The 13590-nt window shown below is 46.6% G+C and overlaps 2 protein-coding genes across 2 annotated transcripts in view; one reads left to right on the forward strand and one right to left on the reverse strand.

The window, feature by feature from the left end:
* The window catches only part of GLB1 (galactosidase beta 1), an 87877-nt gene extending 87245 nt beyond the window's left edge, over nt 1–632 (reverse strand). Inside the window, exon 1 of the mRNA XM_039253727.1 lies at nt 479–632. Coding sequence (XP_039109658.1) covers nt 479–568 — 90 coding nt within the window. The 5' untranslated portion in view covers nt 569–632. The remainder of the gene's footprint in view (nt 1–478) is intronic.
* Nucleotides 633–7588: 6956 nt separating this feature from the next.
* Nucleotides 7589–13590, forward strand: part of LOC120246269 (cartilage associated protein) — a 31123-nt gene continuing 25121 nt past the window's right edge. The window contains exon 1 of the mRNA XM_039253738.1: nt 7589–7623. Within this exon, the coding sequence (XP_039109669.1) occupies nt 7589–7623 (35 nt within the window). The remainder of the gene's footprint in view (nt 7624–13590) is intronic.

Below are 13590 nucleotides of genomic sequence, written 5' to 3' on the forward strand. Positions count from 1 at the left end.
GAGAAGGGGCCGAGAAGTTCGCAAAGACCCCACCTCGAAGGAAATCAGTCCAACGTTTCCATCGCGGGGGCCTCTCCTGACCCCATTTTTCCCCTTCCGGAGCGCTCCACAGCGCCCGAAATGCGCAAGGGAGGGCGCCCCAAGCCGGAGCCCACGGCGCCCTCCAATACTGCGCGCTCCCGGCAATCCCCTCCGGGGAAACTGCAAGGCCGGAGAGGCTGGGGCGCACCTAATGTCACCCCGTCCTCGCACCGACGGGGAAGTGGGTCCAAACGAAAGGGGAAACCGGGCGGAGCACGCGAGCGACACAGCTCCCGGGAAGGGCGCGCGCCCCGCCCGGCCCGGCCCGCCCCGGCGGCAGGCCCGGTCCACCGCCTGCGCGGCGCCGGCCGCCGGCCTGCGGGGCGCGCTCCGGGGCGCCAGGCCCGCGGCCCGCCGCCCTCCCCGTGCACCCCCGCGCGGGGTCCCGCGGACTTACGCGCAGGCCGCGCGCGGGGCCCGGCAGCAGCAGCAGCAGCAGCGGCACCAGCAGCGGAGGGAGAAGGCGAGCCACCCCGCGCGAGCCCATCGTCCGGCCTCTCGGCTCCGCAGTCGGCGCGCGGCCCGGCCGCCCCGAGTCACTTGACCCGGGACGCGCGGCCTGGCGCCGCCCCTCGCGGGCCCTGCGGCCCGCCCCGCGCATGCTCCGCCCGGCGCCCCGAGAGCCGGGGGCGGAGGCGGGAGGGGCCCAGAGGAGCCCCGGGGGCGCGGGCGGTCGCGTGACCCCGAGATAGCCTTATCTGGATTTTGCTAGTGGCTGCGGGTGGGAGGGACCCATTGGACAGGCCCTCAGGAGGCCTGGCTGTCAGCAGCTTGATAAGGCGCCCGGGGTTGGACTCTAACAAAGGTCTCCTTGCTCCCTGGGGCCCTGGAGGGGACCGAAGGGGAAGTGGAGAGCAGACACACCCGAGGGGGCGCCGTGGAATCCCAGCCCCGCACACGCGGGGGTTCGCGGAGTGCGGGCCCTGGGCCGACCGGGTACTTGTCATAAATGCAGATCCCCAGAGACTCCATCAGAAGCCCTGGGGTCGGGGTCCGGAAAGCTGCATTTTTACAGGTGTTCCTCGTTACCCCAGTGTATGCTAGAATTTGAGAACCAGGTGCCAGGTCACTGACAGCTTTAGAGGTTATGGTTCAGCTGCGACAAAGGCAGTTCCAAACGCCAGCCCTCCAAAGCACCCGGGTGGTCAGAATTCTTACTTTTACTCGGTGGCTGGGCTTTGACAGAGAAGCACCACCACCCGCGTTTCAGTTTTGTGCTTGAGTCTCTCAACACCCTTGCAATGCGGGAAACCTGTCAGCTGGATGGGAAAGGGTATTTTACCTTTGACTCTTGGGAGAACAGAGTCCCTGTAGCCTCAGATACAATCCTGTTCTGGCTGGTTCCCCCCGAGCTCTGAAAAATCTCGCTTCCCCTTCAGTGACGCTAGGAAAGTCTTAGCTTTAATGGAAACTGAGTTTCCGGGGGGAAATCACTTTTATTGTTTTTTCACTGTATTTATTTATTTAACGTTTTTATCTTAATTCCAGGTGACAGGATGTTATATTAGTTTCAGGTGAACAATGCAGTAATTCGGCACTTCATACATCACCCTGTGGCTCATTGAAACAAGTGCGCTGCTATTTCACCTCCCCCCTCACCCACCTCCCCTCTGGTAATTAACCACTAGCTCTCTGTAATTAAGAATATGTTTCTTGCTCTCTCTCTCTCTCTCTTATTTTTCCCCTTTGCTTGTTTGTTTTGTTTCTTCAGTTCCACATATGAGTGAAGGCATGTGGTATATGTCTTTCTCTGACTTATTTTGCTTAGTTAGCATTATACTCTTAGCCCCATCCATGCAATTGCAAATGGCAAGATTTCATTTCTTTTTATGGCTGAATAATGTGCCATTGTATATATGTGCCATATCTTCTTTTTTAAAAGAGATTTTAACAGTGTTTTAGGTTTATTTATCTTGAGAGAGACAATGCACAGGGGAGGGACAGAGAGAGAGAGAGAGAGAGAGAGAGAATCCCAAGCAGGATCCACACTGTCAGTGCAGAGCCCGATGTGGGGCTAGAACCCACGAACCATGAGATCATGATCTGAGCCAAAAACAAGAGTTGGACTCAACCAACTGAGTCACCCAGGTGCCTCACCCACATCTTCTTTATCAATCCATCCATCAGTGGACACCTGGACTATTTCCATATCTTGGCTATTATAAATAATGGTGCTATAAACATAGGGATGCAAGTAACCCTTTGAATTAATGTTCTTGCATTCTTGGGTAAATACCCCATAGGGTATTGCAATTGCTGAATCATAAGGGAGTTCTATTTTGCTTTTCAATATATATTGCTTTGGGGGCACCTGAGTGGCTCAGTTGGATGAGCATCTGACTCTTCAGCTCAGGTCATGATCTCAAGGTTCATGGGTTTGAGCCCCATGTAGGGCTCTGCTCTGACAGAGTGGAGCCTGCATGGAGTTCCCTCTCTCTTTCTGTGCCTGCACCACTCATGCTCTCTCTCTCAAAAAATAAATACATAAGCGTTCCCTTTAAATATATACATGCATATTTAAATTTTCCCAGCTGTATTAGTTGTAATTGACAAAGCACAAAACTTGTTTTAAATATTTTGTTTTGTTACCTCCTTATTTTGAAAAATAAAATGTAAGGTTAAATTAGGTTATTCCTGTTAATAGAATCTGTTCCTCGCCTGGACTAAACTTTAGTTAGGCTCTTCCTGTCTTTGCCTGGCCTGCATGACCTGGTCTTAGCCAAGATTCTGACCAAGTCAGTTTAGGGAAAGATCTCCCCACTCTTGAGAATTGATCAAGTTCCTCATCTCCTATCTTTGACTTCTAAGTCCTTGACTTGCCCTTAGCAAGAACCTTTTTTTTTTTTAATATTTTATTTAATTTTGAGAGAGAGAGAGAGACAGCATGAACAGGGGAGGGTCAGAGAGAGAGGGAGACACAGAATCTGAAGCAGGCTCCAGGCTGTGAGCTAGTTGTCAGCACAGAGGCCGATGTGGGGCTCGAACCCACGAACCGTGAGATCATGAAGCTGAAGCTGAGCTGAAGCTGAGCTGAAGCCGGACGCTTATCGACTGAGCCACCCAGGCACCCCAGCAAGAACCTTTTGATAGCCCCTATTTCCACCCACAACCCCCTCCTCTGCTGGTCAGCTAGAAATCTGCAGCTGACTCTGCTCTACTTAGAATTGAAACCTGTCTTTCCCCCTTATTGCGACAACCTGAAGGAAGTCTTCCTTACCATTTTGACAAGTATCAGAATAATTTTTTCTTTAACATTATTTTGTACAACTTATGGATCCTTTAAAAACCTTAATTTAGGGGTTTTTTTAGTGTTTATTTGTTTTTGAGAGAGTGTGTGCGCGCACATGCATGCGAGCAGAGAAGGGGCAGAGAGTGAAGATAGACACCTACCCTCTCACAAACCACGAGATCATGACCTGAGCTGAAATCAGGAGTTGGACGCTTAACCAAATGAGCCTCCCAGGCAGCCCTAGGCGTTAGCTTGGTTTTTAAAGGCTGGGGGAAATAACTATGCAAGTCAAGAAGGGTGGTTACTGATGGGGGTGAGGAACTGAGATTGGGACCCCACCCATGCAGGGGTTTTTGGGGTTTGGGAGGAAACAGAGTTCTGTTTCTTGAACTTGGAGGGTGGTCACAAGGGTTTTCTCCTTAGTAGAATTCATTACCTTATTTGTTTTGTGTCTTGTTCTGTATCTGTTTTTAAAATAAGTTAAAAAGTTATATTTTACTTTTAAAAAGTGTTTCAAAAAAAAAATCTCTTCTATTATGTAACAAAATAGCTAAAATTCCATTTGTTCCCTCCTTTCTCTCTGCCCACGGGACATTTTCCTTGAGAAACAGAAACAGTCACAGTCACGGGCTTTCCTGCTCAGGGGCTTTTCATCCCTGGAACGCCAACTCCGCCCCCTTGTACTGGGAAGTCCTTTTCAAACTCTGAGACCCTCCTCCAATAGAGAAGAGCGAGGGCTTTGGAAGCTGGCCCCGTGTCAGTTAAAATTCTAGCTATGCCATCGGTGTGAGTGTGGGTAAGTTACTTACCTTCTCTGAGCTTTATTTAGCTCCTTCCTTGGTAAAACAGGGATAACACTATCAGACTCACTGGGTAGTTGGGGAAGTTAGTGGAGGGGATGGACACAAGTCATTTGGCACATACAGAATGTTAGTAGGAAGCTGACGATGTCAGAATCAGGTGTGTGGGTTAATTTCCTGAGTTTGATAAGGGGACAAAGTCTAAAGATGAAACGATAGCTTTGTATTAATGTACTGACTTTGATACTCGCACTGTGGTTATGTAAGAGGATGTCTTTGTTTTTAGGTCATAAGAGGGCATCACGTCTACAGCTCTAAACAGTTCAGGAAAAAATGTGTATATAAAGGAAAACAGTAAAAGCACACATGGTAAAATGTGACATTTGGGGAATCAAGCAAGGAATGCTTTGTACTGTTTTCTCTTTTTCTTTTTTCTTTCATTTTTTTAAAGTTTATTTATTTTTGGAAGAGAGAGAAAGCAAGTGGGGGAGGAACAGGCAGAGAGGGAGACACAGAATCCGAAGCAGGCTCCAGGCTCTGAGCTGTCAGCACAGAGCCCAACCCGGGGCTCGAACCCACAAACTGTGAGATCATGCCCTCAGCTGAAGTCAGATGCTTAACTGACTGAGCCACCCAGGCACCCCTCTTTTTCTTCCTTTTTTTAAAGTTTATTTATTTACTTATTTATTTAAAGAGACAGCATGAGTCAGGGACGAGCAGAGAGAGGGGGAGAGACAGAATCCCACGCAGGATTCGCACTGTCAGCTCAGAGCCCAACACACAACTCAGATTCATGAACCATAAAATCATGACCTGAGCCAAAATCAAGGATCGAATGGTCAACCTACTGAGCCACTCAGGTGCCCCATGTACTTTTTTCCAACTCTTTCCTAAGTCTGAGTTATTGCAAAAGGAAGTTAAAAATTTTTGTTTTAATCCTTAGCACATGGCAGATTCAACTTTTCCCACCTTCTTTCCCCATTTATAATAAAGACCCACGGTGATCTACACAGCAGGCGTTCGTAACTGAATCGGGGCATGGGGTGGATGAAGGCCAACAGCCTAAATCTGGCCTGCTGCCTGTGCTTGTATGGCCAGTTTGTTATTTATATTTTTAAGTGGTTGGAAAAAATCAAAAGAAGAATAAAACTTTGTGACATTTGAAAACGATACAAGATTCCGATGTCAGTGTCCGCAAATAAAGCCGTATTAGAACTCAGCCACTGTCCCTCCCCTACATATTGCATGTAACTGCTTTGCACTACGAGGGCAGAACAAAGTCACTGAAACAGAGACCTTAAGGCCCACAAAGCCTAAAATAGTTTTTATCTGGCGCTTTACAGCAAAAGCCTGCCCAGGGAGTATAGACTGTAGTTTGTTCCTGAGATATTAGTACTTGACTTTGTACTATAGTTGAGCTGATGCTTTGCCAGCAGTGTGTCACCTCTGCCTCCCGGTCCAAGTTGTGTCTTATTATCCACATTTTGCAAATGAGAAAACTGAGGCACAGAGGAGTTAATTGACTCATCTTAGAGCTAGGTAGTCATGAATTTAGCAGGAGTTATTTTTCCAAGGCGTGCTTCTGCCTCTACTTTTCAGTTCCTACCCAAGTGTGCACGCGGAGTTTGCTGCTCCAGGCTGTGGGGGACAAGAAATGACCGTGAGAAGGCTGTTGCCCGATAGGGACTCATGTCCGGAGACATGTGTCCATGCACAGGTAAACACGGCGCAGGCTCCAGTATAGACCAGAGCTACTCAAAGGCCAGTCTGAGTACCCGAGGTGTGAAATAAATTCAGGAATTCAGGCTGGGTCTTTAGAAGCTGGTAGCAAGTTGAGAAAGTTGGTCAGGTGAATCAAATAATGAAAAAAGATGATGTGAATTTTCTGTGCCTATTTTTATTTCCTTCTTCTAGTTTTTTTTATTTTAACTGCATTTTTGCAACAGGATCAGTCCCTGAAATATGGGCAGAAGCACTGATAACCACAGAAAGAAAACTGATCCTTTGCCAAAGATAGTTTTAAGCACAGAGGCTCAAGCGTAGCCTGAGAACGGTGAAGGGGAGAGGAGGTGGGTGGCACAGTAACACGAGTGAAAACCCCATGTCTGTATCCTTACAGGGCTATTTGCACAAGAATGAGTTTCAACCTCTCTGACCAATCTAGTTTTCCTCACAGTCCTGATGAAGCTTTCCTATTCAGCAAATTTCAAGCTGTAATGTCAGTTCCGACCTGTATTTCAGTATAAAGACTGAACTAACTTGACTTTTCTAATTTTTAGAAAATTCTATTAATTGTAATTTGGAATAGGTTTTCGGAGTATGAATATGTTAAAGGCAAGGAAGAAGCAAAGCCTCCACTAAAAAGATGTGATGCCTTGTTATATAGCTCCTCCCATCCTTCTTTTAACCTGATGGGAAACCTATTTGGGGGCTTCTTTTTCTTCCATTTTTAAAAAAAAGGTTTATTTATTTTTTGGAGAGAGAGAAAGAGGGAGAGAATTGGAAGCAGGCTCTGTGCTGTCAGCGCAAAGCTCCATCTCACAAACTGTGAGATCATGACCTGAGTTGAAGTCAGATGCTCACCTGACTGAGCCCCCCAGGCGCCCCTAAAACCTGTTCAGACTTCTAAACACTAAAGAAAAAATTTTGGCTTAGACCAGCGGTCAGCCTGGTGCCAAACTTCCAATGGAATTCCAATCCACATAATAAAAATTGTATCCATAGAGGCTATCTTAAGTTAATCCTTCACTTTGATCTGTTCAACGGTCTTAACATTTCCTATTTTAAACAGCTAATTACTTAATTAAAACAATGTTAAAAAAAAAAAAAGACGTGACACCTAAATGCAATGCATGATCTCAGGTTGGACCTTGAACCAGGGGTAAAAAAGAGCTACAAAAAGTATTATCAGAACAATTAATGAAAGTTGAGTATAGGCTATGAATTAAAAAATAATATTCTATCAATATTGAAATTCCTAATTTTGATAGTGATCCTGTGGCTATGTTCTTTGGAAATACACTGAAATATTTAGGGCTAAAGGGGTATAACTTACCTCAAATGGTAATAACAACATGTATCTATCTATCTGTATTTATATATATTTATGTTATTCATAGTATACATGTATATTACATGTGTATGACAAGACCACAAATTATGAAGCAAATAAGACAAAATGTTAACTATGGTTGAATGAGGTATAGGGCATCTGGAATTCTTATGTCAAAATAAAAAGTTATTTAAAAATAAAGCGATATGTTCTCCTGCCTACAGAGGTGGACAGTTCTGCTGCACAGCAATTCCTTATCTTTCTCACACATCTTTAAGTTTTCTGACACAGAAAGTCCTGAGGCTTGTATCCTGGGGTTAAGTTGTGCAACCAACTGATGGCTATGGTAACGAAACATTAAAGAAGATAAAATTGTGAAATAGTTGGCCAACAGTTCGTCCACAGTTCCAATAAAAGTCAGCAACCATGGATCAGGAGCTGGATCACACCATGTGGCAGTCGTGAGTGCGAAGACATCCTTGTCCCCATGTCCTCCAACTTCCTTTCAGGAGTTCGAGATGTCTAGAAACGTAAAATGCTCCAAGTGACACCGGACTTGGGAGGGAAGAGCTGATGACTTTGTTTTAAACACTCCTTTCTCCTTTGCTCTTTCTATCGCCTGGTTGTCAAGAGCATCTGCTGCTCCAGGAAGTCCCAGCTCCTCTCTCTCTCATGTTTGCTCTACGCCTGTTGTTTCTTCTTCATCTGGGCCCTTAGAGGTAGCCCACCCTCTCTGTCTTTACAGCTACATCTGCAGCTGGGGCCCACTTTTCTGATACAAGTTTGCAACTAGCTGTGTGCGGCCAGAAGGGCCATTCATTCTGACGACCACTGTATTGGTCCCTCAGTTCATACAATTCATATGTTCATACAATTGCTGGAGCTGTCAACGTTTAATGGCGGGGATGTACATAATCTGGATTTCCAGTCTCTCTTCACAGATGAGAAGATCTCATGACTCCAGGTCCTCGGGCCCTTTGGGGTAACAGTAGATGGGAGATATGTATGGGGACAGTTTTTAGGCAGGGCTGGCCCCTCTCGCAGGCAACGGTCTCCATCCATCCATCTGGTCCACCTCACTTTTGACATAACCTGCAGGCTGCACGAGACACTTCATTTTGTAACTCACAGGTCAGAGAGAATCAGTGGGAATGTGATCACAATCTGCGAACACACCTATGTGACACCCCAGGTTCACTAGTCGCCTGCCATCTGAGCCCTAGGCTGCTGCTCTAGACTAAATTACTGCTATAGACTGAAGATTTGTGTCCTCACCCCCTGACGTCATGGGTTGGAACCTAATTCCTCATGTGATGGTATTTGAAGGTCGGGGTCTTTGGGGTCTTTTACACAATTAGGTCATGAGGACAGAGCTCTCATGAGTGGGATTAGTGCCCTTATAGAAGAGACTCCAGAGGGGCGCCTGGGTGGCTCAGTTGGTTAAACGTCTGACTCTTGACTTGAGCTCAGGTCATGATCTCATAGGTTGTGGGGTCAAGCCCTGGGCTCTGAGCCAACATCAAAGCCTGCTTGAAATTCCCCTTCTTTCTCTGCCGCTCCCCTGCTTGCACTCTCTCTGTCTCTCTCAAAATAAATAACTTAAAAAAAAAGGAAAAGAAGAGACTCTAGAGAGCTCCCTGGCCCCTTGTACCATGTGAGGGCACGGCGGGAAGATGGCTATTCATGAAGCCAGAAAGTGGGCTCTCACCAGAACTGAATCTGCTAGCAACTTAACCTTGGACTCCTCAGCCCCCGGAACCATGAGAAATAAATTTCCATGTTTAGCCACCCATTCTGTGGCATTTGTGTTAGAGCAGCCTGAGCAGTCTCAGACAGTTGCCCAGCCCCCTTTGAGGCCCACAGAGTACCCCAGCCATGGCTACATTCCAGCCCTAACGGTAGGGTCATTGAAGATTTCCTTATCTACCTTCTTCAGGCTTTGAGTTCCCTGCAGAAAAGTTTGATGTCATTTCTCTGATAGGTACCTGGCACACAGCAATTCACTATAGGCTTATGTAACAAATAAAAAGCAATAGATGTCTTACCTGTATTCGACTTGAAGTTCCTCTTGGTCAAGGATGCATGTCTGATTCACCTTAGCATTCCAGCACCCAGGGCAGGATCTGCTATAGGTAGATGCTGAAGGATGTATTGAAAGAATGAATAAATTCATGGTATGAAAGAGAATTTGTCCTTAATGTCATGTGGGGGAGAACTGGCTCCTCTTGGGGGGAGATACTGTTAGAGGTAGCTCTGTTGAGGCCCAACAGCCCCAGACACAGGGGTCAGCCACCCTAGGCATGGTCTGGTTTTACTTCCTTCTACAAATTGGGTTGAATTATAATGGAAAGCACTGTTCCCTTGACTTCCCTCCGCCCACCCACAGTCTTGCTCCTCTGCACAGGACCTTTGCTGTCCCCCCTCCCTTCCCCCACTCTTCACACTCAAGCCCTAGAAGCCTTCTTTCAGTCTCTCACACTTTTCACATCTCCTCCCTTAGAGTCCTCTTCTGTGGGCCTGGCGGGTGGTGACATGTGAAGGTAGCCTGCGATCCAAGCAGCTCCCAGAGACTTCCAGAAATCTCTATCAAAGCAGAGTGGCCTGGAAGCAGCATAGAGCTGATGCACCTGGAAGAGCTGGGCCAAGGGTAATGGGGTGACTCCTTGGTGGTGACCAACCAGAACCAGATGACGTTTCAGCAGAGGCCACGGTGTCCTTTGGACTTAGTGGGAGTGACAGGACCCAGGGGACCAGGCACACTGCCCTTCCCACCTCCGCCTCTCCACAGCCTCCTCCCCTCCATGCAGAGGGACAGTTAAAAATTTTTTATCAAAGAACAAGTAACTATAAAATAATATCTTAAAATGTATTTATATATATTTAAATACAAAAATATATATGGATATATTTTAAATATATTATATGTAAACATATTTACATATAAAATATTTGTGTTTATATATATAGAATAACAAATGACGTGGTGAGCATCCTCACACTCACTCCTATCCCCTCACCCCCATGTGACCTTCTCCCAATTCTGGGTCCTTCCTTTCACCTTACAGGAAACCACTTTCCAAAGTTTTGGTTTATGGTTCCTTTGTTTATTAGTTTTTTAAATGTTTATTTAATTTTGGGAGAGAGAGAGAGAGAGACAGAGCAGGAGTGGGGGAGGGGCAGAGAGAGGGAGACACAGAATCAGAAGCAGGTTCCAGGCTCTGAGCTGTCAGCGCAGGACCCATTAGGGGGCAGGGGGTTGGGGAGGGCTCGAACTCACAAACCGTGAGATCATGACCTGAGCCCAAGTCAGCTGCTTAACTGACTGAGCCCCCCAGGCGCCCCTACCATCCTATTTTCATTATGGTTTTACCCTGTGTGTTTCCTACGAGCCAGACTCTATTATTTGCATTCCTAAAGAATATCTTGCGTACTTCAGTATATTTTTAAACTCTAGACAAATGGAATCACTCTCTGCTTGTCTGAGATTGTTTAGACTGAAATGTCCTTGTGTGTCGCTGTGATTCTTGTCCACTACTGTAAAATATTCTTCTATGCGCATATACTTAAAAAAGAAAGTCCACTCTTCTGCTTATTGGGCAGGTTATTTCTGCTTTCTGCTGTTAAGAACAGTGTTGCCATATCTTACCAAAAATGCTTATAACTTATAAAAAAAAAATGAAGTGGAGAAAATGGACATGACTTCAACCAAGTAACCAACTTAACATTGCTGATAAGGGTGGCCATTGTGTTCCTCCCATGTGACACGGAGTAGGACTCAATACTGCTTCTGTGGTGATCTAGTCAAAGCACTTAACATGTATCTACTCATGAGAAAACATCAGAGAAACCCCAGTGAAAGACCTTTTATAAATTAACTGGCCTGTATTCTTTTTTAAAAGAGACTTTATTTTTTAGAGTCGTTTTAGATTTGCAGCAAGATTGAGTGGAAGGTACAGAGATTTTCCATCCACGCTACTGCCCACCCTTCCTGGGTTCACAACCCTCCCAGAAGCTTCCCGGGTGAAGTATGAAACCGGCCCGTGACTGCAGACGGCAGGGAGAGACGGAGGAGAGACGCAGGCCACTCCAGGTTGGTAGGTGGCAGGTTAATCAGCAAGTGCAGCTTGGACACAAGGCTTGTCTTGGGCGGCAGCAAAATGAGGGGTCCCCGCCCCTGCCCGCCACGTCTTAGGTTTATAAAGAGGCCTCACATGGGTTGAATCAAGTACACTGTGCAAATGTTCTCAACAGCACATCACTATCTCAAGGGGATATCGCTGGAGCAGCTTCTGGGAGCAGGAAAGGCAGCAGGACCCACATGCTAAGACAGGGGAGTGGATGAGGAGCTTCCTGGGCCCAACTCACAGGTTGAAAGGCAGTCCCGTCTTTTGGAAGCCCTCCCCCCTGCACACCTCCCCTCCCCCACCACATATGCACAGCCTTCCCCACTATCCAGAGTCTGCCCCAGAGCGGCACATGTGTTATAATCAATGGTGCTACATTGACACATCATCACCCAAAGCCCACGGCTTACATTAGGGTTCACTCTCGACCGTGCACGTTCCGTGGGTTTGACAAATGTATGATGACACTTGTCCACCGTTACAGTTTCGCTGGCCTAGAAGTTCTCTGTGCAGTGCCTACTCATCCCCGTCTCCCCCCAGTGCCTGGCAACCACTCTTCCTTTTCTGCCTTCACAATTTTGCCTTTTCCAGAAGCTCAAAGCGTTGGAAACACAGCAGGTAGCCTTTACAGACTGGCTTTTTTCGCTTAGTGAAATGAATTTACGTTTCCTCCACATCGGTTCACGGCACGATAGCTCATTTCTGTTAATGCTGAATAATGTTCCATTGTCTGGATAAATTATACAGTTGCTTTATGCATTCACCTATTGAAGGACATCTTGTTTGCTTCCAAGTCTTGACAGTTACGAATAAAGCTTCTGTAAACATTTGTGTGCAGGGTTTTTTAGTATATAAAAACTTTAAGCTTATTAATTTATTTATTTAGAGTGCATGAGCGAGCATGAGCTTGAGTGGGGAAGGGGTAGAGGGGAGATAGAATCCCAAGCGGGTTCCAAGTTGTCAGGGTAGAGCCTGATGTGGGGCTCGAACTCATGAACCCTGCGGTAATGACCTGAGCCTAAATCAAGAGTCAGACACTTAACTGACTGAGCCGCCCAGGTGCCCTTGTGTGCAGGTTTTGTGTGGGCATTAATTTTCCATTCATTTCGGTAAATACTTACAAGTGCGGTCGACTGCTGGATGGTGTGGTAAGAATACATTTAGTTTGGAAAGAAACCTCCAGACTGCCTTCCCAAGCTGCATTACCATTTTGCATTCCCACCAGCAATGAATGAAGAGTTCCTGTTGCTACACATCCTTATCAGCATTTGGTGTCAGTATTTTGGATTTTGGCCATTCTAATCGTTGTGTAGTGGCTCGCAGTGTTGTTTTGGCCTGGATTCTTGAAAACTGTCAATGGCACAATGAGAAAAGCTGAAGAAAGATTAGAGACAGTCAATAGAGGAGATAAATAGATGGTGGACTGCATCCTGCCTCCGGGGAAAAAATGTGCATGAGAGACATTATCAGAGCAGTTGGCAAAACTGGAATAGTTAATGATTTAGTGTTAAATTTCCTGGATTTGATCATTCTGTCTGTAGATTTGCTTTTAGGACCTACACACCGAAAGATTAAGGGCCAAGTGGGCTTAATGTATGCAACCTACTCTCAAAATGATTCAGGAAAAAAAAATATATAAATATAAATAAAGGAAATGTGGCCTAATGTTAGCAATTTATGAATGTGGATCATGGATGCGTAAGAGTTGTTCGCACTATCTGTGCAACTTCTCTGCAAGTTATTTAAAACGAGAAAGTTTAAAAAATTAGAAAATAACAGGTCTGCCTTTAACACTCCACCCCATCTCTTGATGCACACAGACAAGTTTCTCGAGCATATTCTTAAAGAGTGGAGTCGCAGACTGAAGGTGAGTGCATGTTCAACCTGATCAGCTAAATATTTTACAAGGTGCGCCTGACGTCCGTCTTAATTTTATTTATCACTGTCTTCCTCTCCCTGAGATGTAAGGTCGTTGGCAGTGCCATTAAGGTGAACAGGCCTTGGACCCTCAGCATCAGCCTCGCCAGGGTGCTGGTTAGAAATGCAAATCCCCAGACCTTCACCCCAGACTTGCTCAGTCGGAAGCTCTGGGGCACCGCCTGGGAATCTGCGTTTTCACAAGCGCTCTACGCGATCACAAACTTTACGCAGCGCCCTGATCCGCTAGGGCCGCGTCTGGCTCCTAACAAACGAACAAAGGAGCCCCAGAGCCCGGTGCAGAACCCGGGGGCGGCGCGCCGTCCCCAGGGCCCCCTCCCTTGCGCGGGCGGTTCCTGCTCCCGGCCCCCCCCCCCCCCCGCCCGG

The sequence above is a fragment of the Hyaena hyaena genome, unplaced genomic scaffold (genome assembly GCF_003009895.1).
Source record: "Hyaena hyaena isolate Hyena2069 unplaced genomic scaffold, ASM300989v1 scaffold_459, whole genome shotgun sequence".
In the NCBI taxonomy this organism is placed as follows: Eukaryota; Metazoa; Chordata; class Mammalia; order Carnivora; family Hyaenidae; genus Hyaena; species Hyaena hyaena.